The sequence below is a fragment of the Mus caroli genome, chromosome 7, assembly GCF_900094665.2.
Source record: "Mus caroli chromosome 7, CAROLI_EIJ_v1.1, whole genome shotgun sequence".
In the NCBI taxonomy this organism is placed as follows: Eukaryota; Metazoa; Chordata; class Mammalia; order Rodentia; family Muridae; genus Mus; species Mus caroli.
This window is the reverse complement of record NC_034576.1, coordinates 86,086,808-86,107,965: the sequence shown is the minus strand read 5'-3', so window position 1 is coordinate 86,107,965 and position 21,158 is coordinate 86,086,808. Positions and strand designations below refer to the sequence as shown.

Sequence of the window (21,158 nt, the reverse complement as noted above, 5' to 3'; positions counted from 1 at the left end):
AGAGAGAGAGAGAGACAGAGAGAACCATAGAAAGAGATCAACAGTCAGCATCCAAACCCCAGGCAACAGGGCAGCAGCAAGAAAACCTGACAGATCTATAGAGATTGTGGGAAATTCTGAACAAGCCCTGTCAAAATGAAACTCTGTCCTAATGAGCCCTTTGACTAAATCCAAGCTGCTCCAACAACAGGGAGAAGAACAAAGGTAGAAAGAGTAGGGGAATTATTAAAATTATTAAAGTCTACTAGAGAGGAGCAGCTGGCCTCCTCCTCTAGCTGAGGGTACTGTGTCTCTGAAGACAGTGTCAGCCGGCAGAGATCTTTCCTTTCTCCATCTGATGGAAAGCAAGGATCTAAATTTATCTGGAAAGCTAAGGAGAAACCCTTTGTCCCTAAAGGAATGGCAGACCTTGTGGTCAGTGTCAGATACTATAGGCAGCACAGTTGCACAGCATAGCAGACATTCTTCCCTCCTGCCTAATGGCAGCAAAGCCTGAGGGGCCAGGAGTCCCCAGCATTCTTGCCTCACCATCATGACTGAGGGCACAGTGAGGTACATGCCAGGGGGCTCACCTCCCCAGAGTCCAGCATGCACACAGGAACTGCTGGCCCCGCTTAGAGTCACTCATAGGGGCCACAAGAATTCACACTCCTTCCCAAAGATACAAACTGGCCTGAGGCAGTTACAAGCCGGTTTCATGGGGATGTGAACCTTAACCCACAAAGGGAGAAACAGATAGAAAGAGATGATTCTGATGGAAGATATCACAAATGGTAGATTGAAAGTATTTTTCCTTAAGGCTTATCCTGTGGTTTAAAACATCATTTTCCAAGTTGACACTTTTGTAAAGGGGGAAAGTTTTGTACCTAAAAATTTGTATACAAAAGCATATCCAGAAAGGGAACACAGGAGTCTGGGAACTCCAGATGCCAGAGGAAGCAGGATTTAGTGATCAGAATGGATGATGATTCTTTAAGACCCACACAGGGACAAGGTGTCTGACAGCAACCAACACACAGGGCTCTGGACCACAAGGAATCAAAGAGTACGTGAGCCATCTCTCAGGTGGCCATAGTGGAACCTGCCCTGGCCTGCCAGGCCTATGTGTGCACCACATCAAGCTGATGGTTAGCTCTTTCCACACCAAGCCCAAGAGGAGGGAGGGTGGTGTGGAAGGATGGGCTGCTCCTCTGGAATGGAACCCTGAGATTTGCTGTTAACTATGGCATCTCAAGAGGCCTCAGCAGCTCTTCCGTGTTCTTTGAGGCTCAACAGCTGTAGTTCCTGAAGGACCATAGGCAATCCCTGCCAATAGGCGACTGTCAGTGATGGAACTTCCTCACTGCCTTCTGAAGGTTGGGGTAGAACTCAGCCATGCTTCGAGGGAAGAAGGAGTCCACCACACTCTGAGGGAGGTAGCCACTCAGGTCTGTCTGGAAGAATGTGACCAGGTTGGTTTTGTTGGGCTCCCTGAAGAAATAGCAGAGGCGGGTTAGATATGTACCATGGAAGCATCTAGCTCAGAGCCATGACCAAAAGAAGTGGCCCAGACATGGTGGTCACTTCTACTCCTGCTCTAGATTCAGTGCCCAGGACTCCTCTCTGCCTCCTTGTTGTGGATGACAGTTGCTACAAACACCATGGGGAGCTGGTGCCATGCCTTGGTAAGACAGGTGCAGATTCTGCTTATGGCTACTGACAGCCCATCCTCCCAACCCCTCCTGGGCTTTGTGTGGAAGGAGCTGTCTATCAGCTTACCCCTGTGCAGAGAAAGAAAGCCAGAAGGGGGGGACGGGGGAGGGAGAGAGGGAAATACAGAGGGAGAGGGAACAAATCTTCCCCTCTGTCAGATTCCATGTTCTCCCTCCCTCCCCACCTCCCACTGATTCTGGGGTACTTCCTCTGCCCATACACCACCCCTACCCTCACCCCAAGCTCAAGCTATCCCTCATACTCACTCAGCTGTGTTCTCTTTGGAAACTTGAACAGGTAAGTAAGAAATCTGAGTTAGTGACTATGTTTCTCTCTGGGGAGCCCTGGGCTTGATGGGAGAACATCACGGAAGAGACAGACCACGTGGGGAAAGATACACAGAATAAGTAAAAGTGGATAAAAGGGGCCTCAGAGGCACCACGGCTGTCTTTACAGGAAAGCCAGGAGTTTGCCTGACATACTCATCAGAATACATGCAGAACATAGAGAGTGCTCCCTGCATACAGTAGGCAGAACACCGAGAATGCTCCCTGCATACAGTAGGCACATCACAAATGCAGCTCTGGTGCTGCGTCCTCCACAGACTCTCCTGCCCTCTGAGATCCTTTTCCTCTGTCAAAGATAGTCTGAGCCCAGACACCTCAGATCTGATCTGAACAGTCTTGCCCCCAGTGTGGCCTCTTGCCCTGACTCACAGCTCCTTCTACTCTGGGCACAAAGCAGTTTACACTGAAGTCATGGCACGGCTGCTCAGACCTCTCTAAAGCTCCCAAAATGTCTAGAGGGGCCTGGCCCTGTTTCCTCAATGATTTCTTCTGGCCTCTCTTCTGGCTCCACTGAGCCAACATAGTGGCTTCCTCCCAGGCCAGTCCTCTTGTGGCCACACCCACTCCCTCTCACCAAGAGGAACCTTGCACCTGCACAGGCCACTGTGCCAAGCGAGGCTCCAACCAGGGGGATTTTGGTGACCTGTGCGGTGACTCACTCCCACCGTACCCCAGGTGCTTTCATCATCCTTTAGTTTTCTACACAGCACTTAGCTTGTAGTAAGCAATTCCTAGTGTATGTATAACATAATTACTTTAATTTGTGCCTTGTTTATCTTCTCCCACCCCATCAGAATTAAGCACTCAGAGAACACATGTCTTTTATCTGTTTTTTTTTTTTTTTTTTAAAGAGAAAAACAAAGATAGTCAACATAAAAACCACCTGGCCGGGTTGTTGAGTCTATTCATGGTCTTGGGGTAGCTACTTAACCTCTCTGGCCTACCCACCCCTCTTATAGAACTTGTACTATCACCACTGTTACGTAGTCTGAAGCTTGCACCCTGTGTGTTCCCCAAGCCAGCCCTAAGCCTCAGCTTAAAGGAGAAATGGCTCTTACTTGTCTAGACCCTCCTTGAAATATGCCCGGCAGGTCTCAGCATCTGACTGTTGGGAACACGACAACGAAAAGTGGTCACGGGTAGTTTTCTAGGCCCACACCAGAGGGTCTGGTCTCCTCTGCACTGGGAATAAAGCTGTGTGTGTGTGTGTGTGTGTGTGTGTGCATGCATGCTTTACCACTGTCAAACTCAAAATATTTGTGACATTTAAGAAAAGCCTTCCCAGAGCTGTTTGGAGAGCCAGCTTAGCAGACATGGTGTTAGGTGGGGGTGCTCTGTCTGGGTTTTAGTAATCTAGCACTGAGACCTGCTCCTGGAACTGTGTGGGGAAGGCCACACCTTCCCCTCCGGCTATGTGCAGGGACCCATGAGCAGGTGCAATCTCTTTCACTGTTAACTTGGGTGCTGCTCATTATAAACCTGGGGCCTTAGGGTAACTCATTACCCAGAGAGCTCGCAGGAAAACCCTGGCCGTGTCTGTGAGTGAATTTAGGGCTCTTGGGCTTCTTTCCAGGGCTGATTCACAGCATGGTCTCAGAACTATCCTCCATGCCCTGAGATCTGCCGCCTTTCTTGTACAGGAAGGTGGTCGCTGAGTGAACATAGGGTGGGGAATTTGTTCTTGGAGCTACTTTAGTCTGGTGGATATCTTCAGAGAGTCCAGAAGATCTGGAGCTCAGGCAATACACTGTGCTCCTGGACTTTGACTGTGGACGCATAACTTAATTGTCCTAACCCTCAGCTTGCTTATTTGCCTAATGGCACTGGGACATTTGCCTGACCTGTCCTGTGAGGCTGGGCACCTGGCCTTTAACCCCAGCACCTGGAGGCAGATCTCTGAGTTCAACAACAACAAAAGCTAATCCAGGTAACACCTCCTTACCACTTTGCCAGGTGCCACCAAGAGTGGCACATCATGTCATGCATGCCTATGCGTGACAGTGCATTTTGTAACATCGATATTATTTTTGTAGATTACAGTTGAAGTGCCTGTTTTCTGAGTTCACAGTGGTGGTATGGTTGGGTCTAAGACAAGATTCTGTACCCACTTTCCTTACCCTGGCAGTGGTTCACAGAAGCACCCGCATGGGTGGTTAAATCCTCTCACAAAACCGGGCTTTGGGGGACACAATGGATGTTCCACATGGGTAGCTGGAAGACAGACATGAAGTCAGTGGACTCACCTGCAGACAGCAGGGTCACCACCACCAGCACTGAAGATCCTCTACCTGCACAGGCCAAGTGCCTGAAGCCCAGCATGCCAGCCAAGGGTTCTGCCACCTGTCAACTTCCTTCCTTATATTTACACTCACTCCAGTTCACACCTATGCATCCTCACCCCAATCCCCCACGCCCCCACACACATGCACTCACTACCACACACAGTTTTCTCCAACCCTTTAAGAATTTCGGAAGAAAGAGCATTCCAGAATATAAGGCTCCGGGTGGAAGAAAGACTCCTCACTCAGATTTCAGCCCAAAGAAAGGAGGCTGTGTCCCTCATCTTCCCCAGGGGCAAATACAGAGAAATCACTGGACTCTGCTCCGCAGAAGGGAGGAACCCCAGAAAGCAACCATATGGTTAAGATGCTCCGTGGACTTGACAAACTGACTTACAAAGAGATTAGCTGCTATCTGCATGTCCACAGCACAAGCTGAGATCAGCAGAGATAAAAACAGCACTGACAAAAATCTGGGACACACATAATAAAGCCCTGGTATATGGTCTCCCCATTTTAAACCCTATGACACAAAATCTCAACTCTACAAGGGAAGAGGATGGAACACAAGAGCTTGTTGGTGGCTTCCAATCACCAAGCTTTCCTTGAAGATTTAGGGGTGCGTAAGACCGAGCCCAGCATCTAGGCCAGCCAGTGAACACCGACTGCCACTTACCATTGGAGCTGATGGTGCCATCCTCATACTTCTTCACCAGCACCAAGTCCACAAAGTCCCTGGGAGAAATAAGCTTCATGGCAGCTGAGGGCGTGGAGGTTCTGCTCACACACAGCATCTGTCAAAACAAAGGAGGCTCAGGTCCACTGACGACAAGTCCACCTCATACCCAGCATCTGGGAAACTAAGTGCATGGGCAACATGGAGAGCTGTAAGCAGGGCGAAAGGAAGCCTCGGGGCACTTGGGCTCTTTCCAGTGGCTGCATTGAGGCCAAAATGATTTCATCGCTTTCCAAACAATTTCATCTCCATGTTTCTTTATAAAATAACTCACCTGAGAACAGTGTCCCTACAAAATGGGCCTCCTCCCCCACCCATCTAGTACCATCCTAGCTTGCACTGCCCAGAGTATAAGATCTCTTGGGGTGCTACAGATCTTCAGGAATTATAACTGCAATATTTGACCATGGTGGCCCATACTGGGCTCAGCTCAATGTCAGTTTCCCTTTCAGTCCAAGAAACAAGTCCATTTCTGAATTCCTGTATCTCGCTCGCAGCAGGCACAGGGGAAGTAATGGTTATTTTCTACAACCATAACAATCTTCTGGTTCCATCTGGAGCCTGAAGGAAAAGTCTAATTTTAAGAATATTGAAGACAGAAGCACTTGTTAGAGACGTGAGTTTACTCCGGGTTCATGTCTCATCCACACATCCTTTACTTTACCCATCTTCTATTAAGAGTTAGGATGCTTGAGGGCTGTCCAAAGCACGTTGACAGACACTGTCTGAAAGGGTCTTTGCCCCCAACTTCAATGTTTCATTTAGTAGATAAGACCCAGACTTGTTACTGGCGTCTCTGCTTTTCAGGATGTGCAAGTTCCCTGGCAGTCTGTGCTTTCTCTCCCTCTGTGCCTAGTGTCCACTGAAGAGTATGTCTCTCTGGCAACAAGCCAAATCTCTCCATGGGCACATGAATTAATGAGAACCAAGAGTTCCTACATATCTCATGCAGAGATAAAAAAAATTCTTTTCTTTTTGTGTTTAATCATTCTTCATCCAAATTTCTAATGTTACCTTAATAAATTACACTCATACCTCAATCTAGTACTTAAAAAAAAAAAGGCCTGTGATCAAAAGAAGTACATGATTAGAACAGTATTTTTAACTTATAAGAATATCTCTAATACAATTTGGTGATGTCCAAAAAATCCAATGAGGGCAAAAATGGACTGGAAAGCCAGGCCTAATGGGGCAAGCTTGTACTTGCAAGGCAGAAGCAGGAGGATCAGCCTGGTCTATAATATTGAGTTCCAGGCCACGCAGGGCTACATAAAGAGACCCTGTCTTAAATTTAAAAAAAAAAAAAATCAGTGGTTTATATAAAGCAAAGTGCAACAAAAATAATTACATACTGATTAAGAAAAACGTACTTCCTGTTAGTGGCTTGCTTTGTTTATTTAATTGAAACACAGCCCTGCCCAGCCTGGTGCTCATAGTCTGGCTGACTCCAACTCCCAGATCCTCATATCTCCATGGCTGCTGGGGCTACAGGTATGCAGCAATGGGGAACTTTTTTTTAAGTACTAGACTGAGGTATCAGTGTAATTTATTAAGGTAACATAATTACGTTCCTTCTGGCTCCTTTGTCTGTGTGCACTTGGCAGCTTCTCTTTACCTCTGTCAGACTGTTTCTTCCCCAAGGTTTCAGGATAGGGAGTTTGTGGTCAGGAATAGAACACCCGGTAACTGCCTTGAAAGCACTGGCAGGTTAGCCATTGTTATGGCTGCTCAGGTGTCAGCCTGTGGATTTTCTAGCTTTTCATTCTCTTTGTCCCACCAGCCACTGTGCTGACACCAAGAGGGGCGAGTGTGCTAAAGAGATGGAGCCACTCTGGTTTCCAAAAGATGACCTGCAGGGCTCTGGGGGCAGCTTAGTGGGTAGTGCTTGCTGTGCCAGGGTGAGAAGCAGAACTCAGGTTCCCTAGAACCCACACACAAGCCGGTTGGGAGTGTTAGTTCAGCTGTAATCCCAGAAGGGAGTCAGAGGCAGGGAATCTCAGGAGTAAACTGGCTAGAACTGCAAGCTCTAGATTCATCAAGAGACTTTGCCTCAATATGTAAAGGTAGAGAGTGACTGCAGGAGATACTTCTTGAAGCTCAATATACAAATGAGCATGCGTACATACACACAAGTATAACACATACACATAATACAAGTCCTTTTGTTGTGGCATACACATAATATATAAAAGGCATTAACTAGCCAGGCGTGGTGGCGCACGCCTTTAATCCCAGCACTCGGGAGGCAGAGGCAGGCGGATTTCTGTGTTTCAGGCCAGCCTGGTCCACAAAGTGAGTTCCAGGACAGCCTGGGCTATACAGAGAATCCTGCCTCGAAAAAAAAAAACAAACAAAAAACCAAAAACAACAAAAAAGGTATTAACCAAGGGTTGCTCAACTTCACCATTTATGCGTAATGATTTGTATACACTCTTTGCATTGTTTATTTTTTCTTTTCTGATGCTGGTTTCACTTAATCCAGAATAAGAAAATCCTATCAATTTATTGTGGTTTCTCCAATGTTTCCACTTAGAATGGCTTTTATAAAGGAAGTTATTTAACTGTAAATGGGGGAAAAAAGAGAAAGAAAGAAGAAAGAACAACTTGTCATAAATTAAAGGTAACTCCAAATTACATGCAAAATTGCTAGAGTCAGATTCCCAGCCCAGGTCACCTATTCATCTCTTAAGGGAAAGCAACAGCTAAATAGGATCCAAGGCACATTAGTGCCTGAGGTTCACTCTCCTCTTCTTGGTACCAGAGGGCTGAAAGAAGAGTTGAAACACGGCATCATCGTCACCGTGTGTTTCAATTCTGTCTCTGACATAAACTTTCATGGATAACAGATTGCTGAAATGAGGATTCTGGGTCAGAGCAAAGACACCTGGCTCCACAGCTTGCAAAATACTGCAAGGTTTCACAATGCTACCTGCTTATGTAAGCACCAGACAAGATAGTGCCAGACAGGGCCTAGAAGCCAACACTAAGATGCCATTCAAACCACACAGGTCTGCTCGCCGAGAGCTACTTGCATATCTGTTTCCACTGTGATTTTCTATTCTTCTGAGTTTTCTATAGTCAAAAATGAAGCAACGATCTTACAGTTATAGGTGATGCCAGGACAGGTCCATCATGATCGGAGCTGTCTCCCATAACACTCCCTACCTCACGTGGCTATTTGAATTTACATTTATATTTGTTAAAATGAATAATTCATTTCTTCAAACCAGCCACCTTTTCATGCTCTATGGCCCCATGGAATTGAGGCTGCCACACTAGACAAGGCAGTTGCAGAGCAACGTTGCTGTATCCCAAGGCTTTCTGCTGGGTAGGGCTGGTCTGCAGGATGAACACTTTCCTGAAGGAGACTTGTAGTGGTCCCGCTGTGGGCAAAGGACCAAAGTGGCTCTGTTAAGAGACAATGCTTCAAACTAGATCTGTTTGTGTAAATCCAGGCCTGCCTCTTTGTCTGGGGAGCCCAAGCCTTGCCCTGCAATTCCTCAGCTATAGTCTGTAGATTCTGGTGAGGGTTTTTGGTCTCTCAGAGACACATTGTTTCCTGCCAGGGACAAGGCTGGACTCATCTGCATGGCACTCCTCTTGCCTACAGTTGTTATAGATTCCTCTTCAGAGAGGTGGTGTCAGGGTATTGCAGCAGGACAAGACACTACAGATAACACAGCCAGAGACACTTACATCTGTGATGCTCTGGACAATTTCAAAGCTGCTCACATTATCATCCCACTTCTCCCGGAGGCCCGAAGCAACTGGCTTTATGCAATCCCACACCTCGTCTGGTGTCCCACACAGAATCCCTTCTCCTCGGTACCTAGAATGGAGAGGAATTTGATCCACGGCGTCAATTAAACTCGATTATCTTAGAATTTTATCTCAGGTCTATTACATTTTTGTTCTGGTTCTAGGACTTGCTGACAGAAAATGGCCTAAAATATGCTAGCCCATCTCCCTTCTAGCCTGCATAAACATGTACAAAGTCCTCACAGAACACAGCTTGCTAGAAACGATTCAAACCACAAGCTAATGCTTTTCTGGAAGGTAACTAGTGATCACAGAAGGTTGGGGCGGATTGGAATCTTTCATGATGCAACCCCAGAGACACCAGGAAGGGAGTAAGGTTCTGACAGACTTTGTTAAAAGTGCGCACTTACAGATTCCCTGGAAACTCCTCAGATGGCCTCCAGGAAATTGAAACTCCATTCTGTCAAAAGGCATAGGATTGTAGAATTTTAGAGCTAGAGGAATTCTTGGAGATGAGATCTCAAGACTTGATTCCCCAAGGTCACCCAACCTGTTCCTGGCACAGTTGGGGTAGCTGCCCCCTACAGCAGGCGATGAGCAGAGCGATCCTGGCTGGCTGATTCCTGGAGCTGTGGGAGTCTCTCCAGTCGCCTTAAATGCCACCAAGAACTTTTTGTTTTCTCAGGCAATTTAAGGCTTTTTTTTTTTTTTTTTTTTTTTAAATCAGAAGCGCCAAGGAAGGAAACTATTTTCCTGTCACTCCCTGGGAGAGGGATTGTGCAATAATGAACGGAGGAAAGACTTGGTACTTGGAGTTTCAGGTCCAATCCTAACCTCCTAGTAGTCAGATGACCTTGAGTGGGTTTCGAAATGAAAGGGGCAAAGATCTCCAGGAGTCTCAGAGAGCATCAACCCACAGTGGAATCCGTCTCTCAACCCACCTCTGGGGTCCAGGGTGCGGATAATCTCGGGGAGAGGAGAAGCCTGGGAGTTTGGAGGACTCCAAGCCCTGGGAGCAGTCTTCAGTCCCCTTTTCCCGCCCAGTCCCTCACTCACGCCTTCCCGGCACTTCTTCCAGCCCGACGCGTCCCGCCGGTACCGGAGCACCTTCTCTGCCACCGCCTCACTCTCTTGAGTGGCCCAGGACGGGTCCATTCCGCCAACGTGCTGGGTCCCAGCTGTGCCACACGGGTTCTGCTGGGCGGAAAGCTGGGCCTTGGGCGGAGCCTGAAGCCCCGCCCCGAGCTCCGCCTCTCTTTCTGAATTGGTTTTCGCTCTCAGACAATTCCGTCCTTTCTTGAAATTGGCCGGCCCTGCGCAGTAAGCGTCATCTCTGGGCGGGTCTCCGGCAGCTCCTGCTCCGCCACAGCAGGCTTTGGGCAGAGCCAGGAGCTAGCTAGCTTATGGAGTTTGGGTGTTTACCCCTTGGTGCTCAGGTGCTTTCGGCCCCCAGTGAAACCGTGCAAACAACTTCGTAGGGGGGTTCTGCAGGGTGGCCCGGAGAATGTGGAGGAGCCGGCCGGTGGTGGAGGTAGGCAGGAGGGGTACACACCAGTGTCAGTTCAGGAGGCCTGCACAGGAATGTCTGCTTCTGATAACAGAAACTGAAGCGATTCCCAATTTTATTTTTTTCTTTTTCTTTCCCCCTTGAGTAGCTTAATGTCTTTTCTGAGTAAAGGAAGAGACAACTTCGAATGGGTGGAGATGGAGGTGGAGGAAGAAGCTGAAATCAATGTCAGATCTGTTTGGTTCCAGACACCCAGGGAGCTCTTAATAGATATACAAATCCAGCAGACAGCACTATGCATTGACGCCAGGTGGAGACCTCAGCTTTCCCTTGAGAGATTTAATCCAGATTCTGGACATGGAAGCAGGAAGACCACTCATTAAAGGTCTGCCTGGGAAATTTAATGAGGCCATCAGCTCAAAATAAAAGAAGTAAAAAGAGGTCTAGTGGCATAGTGCAATAGTAGCATGTTCACCTAGCATGTGCCCTATCCCAGCATCATTAAATAGGCAAATAAATAATCAGCAGACTATTGGCAACTTCTGAACACAGAGGCAACCAGGCCCGTGGGAGAGTGTGGACTGGTTTCCCCTCTGTAAGAGCAGCCCAGGTTCTCTCCTCTTCAAGCCTATTTCCAACTGATTGTTTGTAACCTCTCCACTGTTTCCTCCAAAGACAAGGAAGGATGAGACCTGAAAGTCCCCTTTGGAAGAAAAGAGGGGCTGTCTGGCTGGGAAAGCAATTGGGCACCTTGAGCTCCAGCCCCAATATTGACTTTGTAGGTTTGGGCAGGACTCTAAACATCTTTGAGATTTGCACAGGCGTGAAATGTTATAATAACATGTATCTCCCTGGGCTACTGTGAAGAGCACATGAAGAAGAACATGTGAATCCTTCTGAGAGTCATAAAATAGATGGTTCACTCTGCCGTACTTTAAAAGTGAATAGAATCACAAATGATAATCTGAGATAACGTTGAGATATGGGTTGACTAAAAGCAAACTGTTTGGCTGTTTAAACAAGGCTTTAAATTGTTAAGAATTGTTGAGAAAACTTAAGCAAAAAAGAAAACCTCATACATGGAAAGATGCTTTGTGGCAAAATAAATGACCACCATGACACAAAAGGATGCAGAACCCTGGTTGTAGGGAATTACAGATCAAATAAGGGGACCCATCTAGTGGACAAACAGGAGAGGATTTGTTAGTACCTGCTTTACTCACAGTACTGAGAAAGGTTTTTTCTATATTGGGTGAGAGCTTGCATGCTCTCATCCAAACCAAGCAGTAATACATATTAACAGTTACATATTAACAGATACATATTAACTTTCTCTTCAACACAACAATCTTACTTACACAGAAGCACGGACAATTGCCCTTGTAATGGAAACTAACTTATTTGCCAATGCATTAAAATACCCATTATGTGGGATATGATGTACCCATCAAACTCATGTAACATAGCTGAGAGAACTGACTGCTGGGCCCTGGAGGACTGCTCAAGAGAGCAGAGGGCCAGACTGGGTCTAACCACATGGCTTTATAGGAGGCAGCTCTTCTCATTGACAGCCATTTGCTGTTGGAGGGACATGGATAGATTTAAAGCTTAACTGAATACAATGTGAGTTCTTATCTTTCTCCAAATGTGATCACTGTTTAAGATGGTCATCTGTTACAGCAAGTAAACAAGTCACATATATGAGTTTCAACTCATGAGGGCAACAGTGTTGTGGATACAAAGGTCTGTGCTTGGAAGCCATGCATGGTGGTGCATGCTTGTAATTCTAGCACTCGGGGGCAGAGGAGAAGGATTACCACAAGTCTGTTGCTTGCTTGTTATACATAATGAGCTACAGGCTATGCAGGGCTACAGAGTATGAGAGAGAGAAAGAAGAGAGAGAGAGAGAGAGAGAGAGAGAGAGAGAGAGAGAGAGAGAGAGAGGAGATACAGTTCAGCTAGACAACATTTGCATACTATTCTCAAGGCCTTGGATTGCATTTCCAGCACTGAAAAAATACAATATAAAAGTAACTTAAAAAAAGAAAAAGCCAGCACTCATCAGATCTTTCAAGTCACACATTGTGTTGGCAAGTATTTAGCACTGATGGCAAATGAGTAGCCATTTGAGACCTTAAAGTTTTCTCATTGTTTTACTTGAAAAGTGAGAAAAGCGATAGTGCTAGCAGTTGAAATGAAGGCCAAATGGCTTAACAAGGAATAGTAATTCGAATGGCAGTAAACATTCACACACCATACCATATGTATGAACGTGTGTGCGAGTTTGTTAATGTTTATATGGATCTGTGAACCACATAAGGATGTTATTGTATATTGGCTAGTTTTGTGTTTCAGTTTAATATAAGCTAGAGTCATCAGAGAGGAAGGATCCTCCATGAAATCCAGTTATTTAAAGTATTTTCTCAATTGGTGATTTGTGGGGGGAGGGTCCAGACCACTGTGGGTGGGGCCATCCCTGGGCTGGTGGTCCTGGGTTCTATAAGAAAGCAAATTGTGAGTCAGCCAGTAAGCAGCACCCCTCCAGAGCTTCTGCATCAGCTCCTGCCTCCAAGTTCCAGCCCTGCTTGAGTTCCTCTCCTGACTTCACCTAATGATGGACTATGATCTGGAAATGTAAGTCAAATAAACCCTATCCCCCCAACATGCTTTTTTGCTCATGATGTTTCATAACAGCAATAGAAACCCTAACTAAGACATCAGTCATACGCAGTACGTACAACAGTGTTCCCACGAGATAACGTTGCCCAATGATGTTGTAGACCTCTTGCACTTCATAACACACTGCAACATCCATGCAAGGACAAAATCACTTCATGACACACCTCTCAGGGCATTTCTCCACAGAGCATTGCATGCTAGGGATGTTAATCCATTACTCAGAATGTTCCAGTCTAGAAAGCTGTGATTTTAGAACAGTGCAGAGTAGGCCAGACACTTCCTTTTCATTTTAAATCATCATATGCTCCTTCATTATTGCATTTTAAAAGTCTTATTAGAGTTCAGTATAATGTATTTCTATTAAGTTCTGTGACTCTAGCTTGAGACTCAGGATAGAGCCTATTAGAATTTTGTTTGAGCATAAACAAAAATGAAAACAAGAGTAAATGGAAGTGTGTCTTGCCCCCTCCTCCCCTTTTTAATGCCGTGTATGAACCCACGCATGCGAGGCAAATGTTTGACCACTGAGCTTCACTCCAGCCCAGGAAAGCCAATTTTGTTATAAAAAATGACTCTTAGCAACTATCAGTATCGAAGAGGTGACAGGCTTACAAAGTGTAGTGGGAAGGTTTTTATTCACAAAAAGTTTTACTTTTCTTTATATGTGTCCATATGTGCATGTATGTACAGATGCCTACAGAGACCAGAAGGTGCTATAAGATACCCCAGAGTTGGAGTTACAGCTGGTTGTGAGCCAACCAACACAGGTGCTGGGAACTGAACTTGGGTCCTCTGCAACAGTAACGTATGCTCCTAGCTTCTAAGCCATTTCTCCAGGCCCTCCACAAACAAAAACAAAGTTACTTATAATTAACTTTAATCCTTGCTCTCTCCAAAATGGGAGGTCCTGGGTAGACAAAATATTTAGAGAAGTAAATTTTGTATCCAAGGCCTGTGACAAACTGGCTGCCAAAGGCAGGTGAGATCAAAGGTAGCCTAGAGCTGGTTCATCTGTTTTGATGCTGGAGGCAGGCCCAGGGGAGGGAAAGCAACTGGCTGGAGCAAAGAGGACCTGGGCAGCACCCACAAACCTCTTCTATGGACATAAGCAGGAGCTCCTTTGATGTCTGCTTAGGGCTATACTTGAGAGCTGAAGGGGAAGAGGAAGACTTGAACTCTTAAGTTTATTGTTCAGTGTCCTCCCACAAGGCCCTAGCCTCGTGGTCCACCAAGTGCCCTGGCAGAGATCACAGGACTCCAAGCTGACATTGAGATAGGTGCTCAGCGCAGGGGTGTCACAACATATTTATTGCATTAGCTCAGGACACTGTAGACCTAGTAAATAAGCACAGAGATGCCCACTTATCATTCCCTTAGCAACAGTTGTTGTTGGTTCAGGCTTATTGCTTGCCAGCTGCTGCCCTACACGTGCATTTTACCTGGATTGAGTCATTTAGCATCTAGTCACCTAGTTACAGAAATGAGAAGTAAAGACCAGTGGCTACCAGGAACTAGGAAAAGATAAAAGGACCCAATCATTTGCAAACACACACACACAAAAAAAAAGAAATGGGAAAACCACATTTCTATGTAGTGATTTTTAGGATAAGTGTGTGTGTGTGTGTGTGCACATGAACACAGTGTTTTTGGAGGCCAGAAGAGGCCATTGGATGGAGTTAGAATTACAGACAATTGTGAGGCTCTCAATGAGGGTGCTGGGAATGGAACTCACCTCATGTCTCTGCTAGAGTGTGCATGCTTTAACCATTGAGTTATCTCCTCAGCCTCCTAGACTTCTAATAAAATATTATTGGATCATGCTACCAATAATAGTTTGATGACAGGGTAATAAAGGAGGCAATCACTCTTGCCACAGACCATTACTAAGCGATGCAGGCATCTTGTGAAACCACAGTTACGCAAAGCAAGCTTGATAAGACAGCTTGATCGCCTTCCGTTCCTACAGCATCGATAAGGGCTAGTTTTCTGAGAGTGAAGGGAGATGAGTGAGTGGCAAACTATGCTTTTGTTAGGAGCTCATGTACCCATTCACACTGGTGATGGCCCTGCAGCAGGAAAGGGGGTAAGGTCACTGAGAAGTGAATCACACATCGGCTTGCAGAGACAGGAAAAAGAAAAATAAAGAGCAAAGGCAATAAAACCATTTGATTTATTACTTTTTCATCAGATTGATAAGAATTGTAGCAAGATTAGGTTCTTGGGGAGCCTCTAAGGAAAACATTCCCATCACCTGCCAAGACAAGAGATGCAACACATGGGCTTGCAAAGACTAATAAAGAGGAAACTGGAAAAACCTAATATGTTCGCCTGCCACAAGCTCAAGTTTCTCTTTTATAGAACTAATAACCTCAAAGAAAACACACAAAAGATAGTTAGCACATATTTTCAGTAGGGAAGATACAGAAATTCCCATCATAAAGAGAAAAGAAGAAATATCATATAGTTTATCCAAATAATGAAACACTACCCAGCTGACATAGGGTGATTTATCTGTGCATTGTCCTGTGCTAGATCCCCAAATACAAATAAATATAGTAATAGATATAGGACAATAGTATTGACTTAAGACCTAGGTATTGCCTATGGATGCTTATATGCATATATTCACAATACAGTATCTGTAAATACGACAATATATAGTGGGTTTGGCTTAATGTTTCTTGTAGGTTAATGCTTCTAATGTTAATTTGGGTCCCCCAAAACTATTTGTATGAGAAACTCCACAGGTAAGACACTGAGGGACCTTACTCCCAGTTAATTCTGATTGGCAAATACAGATGCCAGAAGCTAATAGCTGGGGAGAAGAGACATAGGTAGGGTTTAGGTTTCCTGGGCTTGGGACCATGAAGAAGGAGCAGGAGGGGGAGAGCTGCCATGCCTTAGAGTGAGGCCAAGGAAAAAGATGCCAGAAAGCATAGTTATGTGGGCTGGCCAATTGGAGCTAGTAGCAGCCCAGTTGAAATAGTAAGTAATAATAGAGTTAAGGATAGAAAGTAGACTCTAACAGCATGGAGTCTAGGCAGTTGCCCAGGTATTGTGCTGCATACGGCATATTAAAATATAAAGGCTATGTGTGTGTCTTTCATCCAGGAATATAATGGTCTAAGATAGGAAGGAACCCTGCTCCTGGATTATTTAGTATTTCAACAACAACAATCTACTGAGTCCATTTAAAGTGAGCTCTTGACAGTGTGAGAGGGAGGACCTCTAGTGTGAGGACAAGAGAGAATCTGATTATCTCTCTCTTCTGATTATTCTCATGTAGCCCAGGCTAGCCTGGCACTGTGTAGCTCAAGCTGACCTTGAACTTGTGGTCCATTCCTCCTGTTTCGGTCTTCCAGATACAGCTCTATAGTGCTTTATTATTAAAACCAAATGGCTCCATGGAAACAAAATACAAACATTTGTTGACCCTTGCAAGGGAATATGGGTGCTCCCCACACTCAATTTTGTATTATTGGGTCTCCTAATTTTCCTAAGTTGGAATCATTTAACACAAGGTACCATATATTCATGCCCCGAAACTCACACATCAGCCCTGGCTATGTTATGGGATGCCTCTGTTTTCTTGCAATGACTCAGGTCTGCTCATGCTTTCTCCTCCCTTTGTAGCACAGGTTGCTGATCCTGCCTGTGTCTGGAAATAGGTTTGGCTTCCCTAACCTACTTCCATGTCCCAGGGAACTCCAGGCCTTAACCCTAACCCCAGAACCTGGGATAGGCGTCCTCACTGTGGCACTGCTGTGGGTGCCTCTGTCACTAAAGGACATCCCAGGCACTGCAGAACCATCTAGACCATCACCTCTTAGAGCCAACTTGACATAGAATTTGAAAACTTCTACACCCATCCTCATGAGTTCAGTGAGGAAGATTATCTGTGTGGACTTTGCCAATACCAATATTTATACAAACCTTCTTGGTTTGCATTGGGAGTTATCTTAGCCTCTAATCATATGTGGCTAAGTTACCATATGTGATTTAGTCATTAGGACATTCATCCATTTACCTCTAGCAAGGTATTACGTATTTGTGGCAGGCCTCCAAGAGTCCTGCCTCTTTGGGATGGATGGTTTGTGGAATGTCCTGGACAGTATGAAATTTCACCCTATGGTGGGGTTATGTTATACAGAAAAGGTGAAGTGGTCTTGATGCTATGATTAAGGTCCCCCGTGAGCCAACTTCTAGGAATCAGGAAGAAGGGTTTTCAGCTTGTAAAGTGAGGACCCATATTATCTCTCCTAATAGGGACTGGAAACCGAATAGGGACACATTATGCTGCCAGTGAAGATCCATTAGCCATGTTGTGTAGCATGGACATGCAGGAAGCTCTAGAACCCAAAGGCTTGGGCATCTGACCAAGAAGTACATGAGACTGGAAGAGGGCCTGGGGCCTCTGTGAGATGTCAGCCCCGACTGTTGCCTCAGCCGCTGCCTGGTGAGACCTGGAGAAGAGGACCCAGCCGGCCATGCCTGCACTCCCAACAAGCGTGTGTTCTCTGAAGCCACTTAGTTTCTAATTATGGTGTGAAAGTCACAAGAATCAGAGTGGAATTGCTCTGACAAGAAGCATATGAAGCATGGGGATTGTGAAGCAGGGAGTTTGGTGCACATGGACCTGAAAACAGAAGATCTGCCCGGAATCTCAGTCTGGCACTAAGGTTACCGAAAGTTTTTACAGACTGTACCTCTGCAAGGACATCTTTCCGGCCTTGGGGTGGTGCCACCCTTGCTGCTGATCTCACTAACACGGAGAGCTGACTGAAAGAGCTTATGAAGGCTTCGTTGACTTGTGAAACCATTCCTTTACTCTGGATGCTACAAGGGTTCATGGCTTACCAGACCATGGTATCATCAATGGTCAATGTGATGCTCTCAGTTTCCAAAGAAATTCAATGTGTGGAGGGTCCCATTGCTATTCTAATCGACAGCAGTGACAGGAAACACACATGTGATACCTGTTGTGTGTCAGTTACTGGGAATGTAGAACCGAGGTGCCACTTTTGTCCCAGATGTTCAGAGAATAGTAGAGGAGACAGAAATATTAACTGTCAGAGCTTTTAAAAAGCAATATGAAAATAGGAGTCAAGACACCAAGCTGGTTACCGTGGGGTGGAGCATACACAGCTGCCCTTCACAGGGCCTGTCAGGGGAGCCAAAGAACAACTCCTTTTGAGAAGACACAGTGGGAAGCAGGTAATGTCAACCTTGCTCTTTTTTTTTTTTTTTTTTTTTTTTTTTTGGGTTTTTTTGGGGGGGGCTACAGGCCTGGCATCTCTGCAACTGTGAATTCTTCGCTTTCTACCTGAACTGAAGTCCTTTGGTCCTGGGGGAAAACAAGAGCTGCAAACACGGAATCAGAGCTGAGAGGTGAGAAAGACAGGTGGTCTTGGGGACGTTTGAACCTCCATTCCAGCGGAGCATGGTACCAAGTCTCAATTCCCATCCTTCCCAGTGAACCAGGAAACCCCAGCTATATACTTGGGATCATTTCTAATCTGTACTATGACCGAGTAATACAGAGTTAAATAAGTTTGCAGTATATGACACTGGCCACTACTAAACCGATTGTCCTCATAAACTATGTACTCAGAATACTTCAAGGGTAGCCACCCGATTTTGGGTGCTCACTATGGAGTGCTGATACGTGTATGTCAAAAGTCCATAGTGCAAAGCACTCACTCATATTATTAACGATGAAAAGAGTGATGAGTGTTTTTGCAGTCCCGATGAGATATCTGGCTTGTAGGTGAGCATGGACACCCTGAATGGAATCAAAGGCCTGTCATTTTCTTGAAATGACAGCCTGATATGGTTAATGTAAATAAACACTGAGAATGCCCATGCATACCTCATTGCTTTGAATAGGAAGTTACAGCCTTTGGGGTCTCAGAACCTCAGGCAGCATCAATACATAAGCCTAAAGAAGCCCCACAGATCTCTAACACCTCACAGATAGATCTCTCTTCCAGAAAGGGTGGGACCATGTGCCCTCAATACTTCCAAAGAGATCCAGTCTTTAGGAAGGGACATGGAACATTTGAACCGCCTAGACATTTGAACAAATTAGATCATTTAGATCTGTGGGCAGTACCTGCCTGGACTTGGCCTTCCTCCTGCCCAGCTGGCTGGCAGACCTTGGGAATCTGCCCTGGCTGGACATGACATGCAGGTATTGGTCATTGTTGCTGTTTTGATGGTCACTGCTAGATGCTGCTGACACAGAATCAGATTCTGTGAAGGACGGCTCAAATTTGGCCTTGACTCTGGCCTTCAGGGCATGCTGTGGGTATTGGCTGTTCCTGGATCGTGACTTTCTGTGTACAAATGTGGGCCTCTCAAGCTGGTCTTCAAAACTATTATCCCCAGATCTGTAGTACACCCTTCGCTGGTATTTAGGGTCTCTGGTGTTATTTTCTGATCTGTCACCAGTGTAAAAACAAGAAGACCGAGGCAGGTCTGTCAGGGAGCTAGCAGGGATTGACCACTGGACCAAATCTCGCCTGAGCATCTCCTCCTCTTCTTCACTCAGCTGTGGAGAGCAAGGCTGGTGGGGAACCCAGGACATGTACTGCTGCACATTCCTGGGGTACAGCTCTACAATGTCCCCTAAAGCATCTATCTTGAAATGTCTTTCTGGCCAGAAAGCTAGGTGGGTCTTTTTGTGAGAGTCACGTTCATTAACGACATAGTACCTGGGAGCATGGGGACTGTGGTCATGTGTCATCAAGGTAGAGACCCCAGATCCACAGAAAGGAGGACTGATTGGCTGAAAGTCTTTCCGGGAAAGAGGCTCTGAGCGGACATCTTTGAGGGGCTGTGTCTGGGTCACAGATGAGCAGGATCTGTTCTTGTGGAGGTTGCTTGTGCTGGAACATGGCCTATGTGGATGCCTGTAAGACAGACGTGGTTAAGTAGCTATGGCCTCTGTATCCCTCCACAGCTCCAGGAATTCCAAAGTGTCTGTGCATGATTTGTGGGCTGCATGCATAGAAGCACTCAGGGAGCAGAGCCACACACTGAACATCTCAGAACCCTGATATAAGGGATGACAATCTCTATGAGGGTGCACATAAAGGCCTCATTAACATATGTCATCACAGAGCACTGGTTCTGTTAGGAACATTTTTATGGGGCTAATGTTTATGGAATGCATGTTAGGAATACTGCTCTAGTGGGCTAACCTGCTCTCCAGCTTCTCAGGAACTCCCTCAAGTGTCCACTTGGGGGAACTCTACCTGTCAAAGGACCAGTGACTGTGCTTTGGTCCCCGCCCCCAGTGACCTCCCAAGAAAGACTTAGATTCCTCCCTACTTGTCAAGGTGCTCCAAGGATGTGAAGACAACTTGCATAAAACAAATCCTCAAGGTCTATGATAATTTGCAGTAAGGAAAAAGAAAAATTATATCTATTGCTATGATGTCCACTGTAGTACAAATGATGGACATAATTCTGTCTCCTCATTCCTCTGGGTGCTGTTTGAAGAGTAAAGGAATCTGGGTTCTCCTGCTTTCTGGAAGATGAAATTGAAGCATCTGGCCCATATCCATAACACATTGAGGGTCTTGCCAATAACTTATCAGTCTGAGTGTGAAGTGCAGACCATTTACCATTCGCAGACCGAAAGTGGAATGAGGCCAGATAAAAAGATAGGGAAGCTCTGGGACCCAGGGAGCGGAAGGCACCCATCACCCAGGGTATAGTAGAGCCTCCCACGAGCCAAGAAGCAGGAATCCCAGAACTCTCAACACTGACTATGACGGCTGGGACATAGGGGCTCATAGTCCTCTCATCCATAGATACTCTATGTACTAAGGAACCAGGGTTGAGGCCTGAGTGTGTGTGACCTTGCATAGAGTTTTATTCCTTCCCTAGACAAGGCCTGAGTGTCTCAAACAAAACTGCTCACTCTGTTTCCAGTGACAGTATCCTGACCTTCTGTGTCACTGGAAATCTATGTTTTTACCTTATACATTGTAATCCTGTCAGTTGCTCTGCAGGGTCTCATTTAACTTTCTTAATAAACCTTTGCGCCGGGTGTGGTAGCGCACGCCTTTAATCCCAGCACTCGGGAGGCAGAGGCAGGTGGATTTCTGAGTTTGAGGCCAGCCTGGTCTAACAAAGTGAGTTCCAGGACAGCC

The 21,158-nt window shown here is 45.9% G+C and overlaps 2 protein-coding genes across 2 annotated transcripts in view; both read right to left on the bottom strand.

The window, feature by feature from the left end:
- Positions 1-774: 774 nt before the first annotated feature.
- On the bottom strand, positions 775-10,032 carry Stard5 (StAR related lipid transfer domain containing 5). Its single transcript, XM_021168432.2, has 6 exons — positions 9,870-10,032; positions 9,224-9,273; positions 8,751-8,883; positions 4,995-5,112; positions 4,157-4,250; positions 775-1,470 (listed from the first exon to the last, which is right to left on the bottom strand). The coding sequence occupies exons 1-6, from the start codon at positions 9,966-9,968 to the stop codon at positions 1,323-1,325; spliced, it is 642 nt and encodes a 213-aa protein (XP_021024091.1). The 5' UTR covers positions 9,969-10,032; the 3' UTR covers positions 775-1,322.
- An 8,699-nt stretch (positions 10,033-18,731) lies between these two features.
- Positions 18,732-21,158, bottom strand: part of Tmc3 (transmembrane channel like 3) — a 39,004-nt gene continuing 36,577 nt past the window's right edge. The window contains exon 22 of the mRNA XM_021168016.2: positions 18,732-19,910. Within this exon, the coding sequence (XP_021023675.1) occupies positions 19,067-19,910 (844 nt within the window). The 3' untranslated portion in view covers positions 18,732-19,066. The remainder of the gene's footprint in view (positions 19,911-21,158) is intronic.

Coding starts and splice junctions, on each gene's coding strand:
- Stard5 (XM_021168432.2), bottom strand. CDS start 9,968: ATGGACCCGTCCTGGGCCACTCAAGAGAGTGAGGCGGTGGCAGAGAAG. Junction 5,113..8,750: donor TTGTCCAGAGCATCACAGAT/GTAAGTGTCTCT, acceptor TTGTTTTGACAG/ATGCTGTGTGTGAGCAGAAC. Junction 1,471..4,156: donor TTCTGTGAACCACTGCCAGG/GTAAGGAAAGTG, acceptor CTATTTCTTCAG/GGAGCCCAACAAAACCAACC.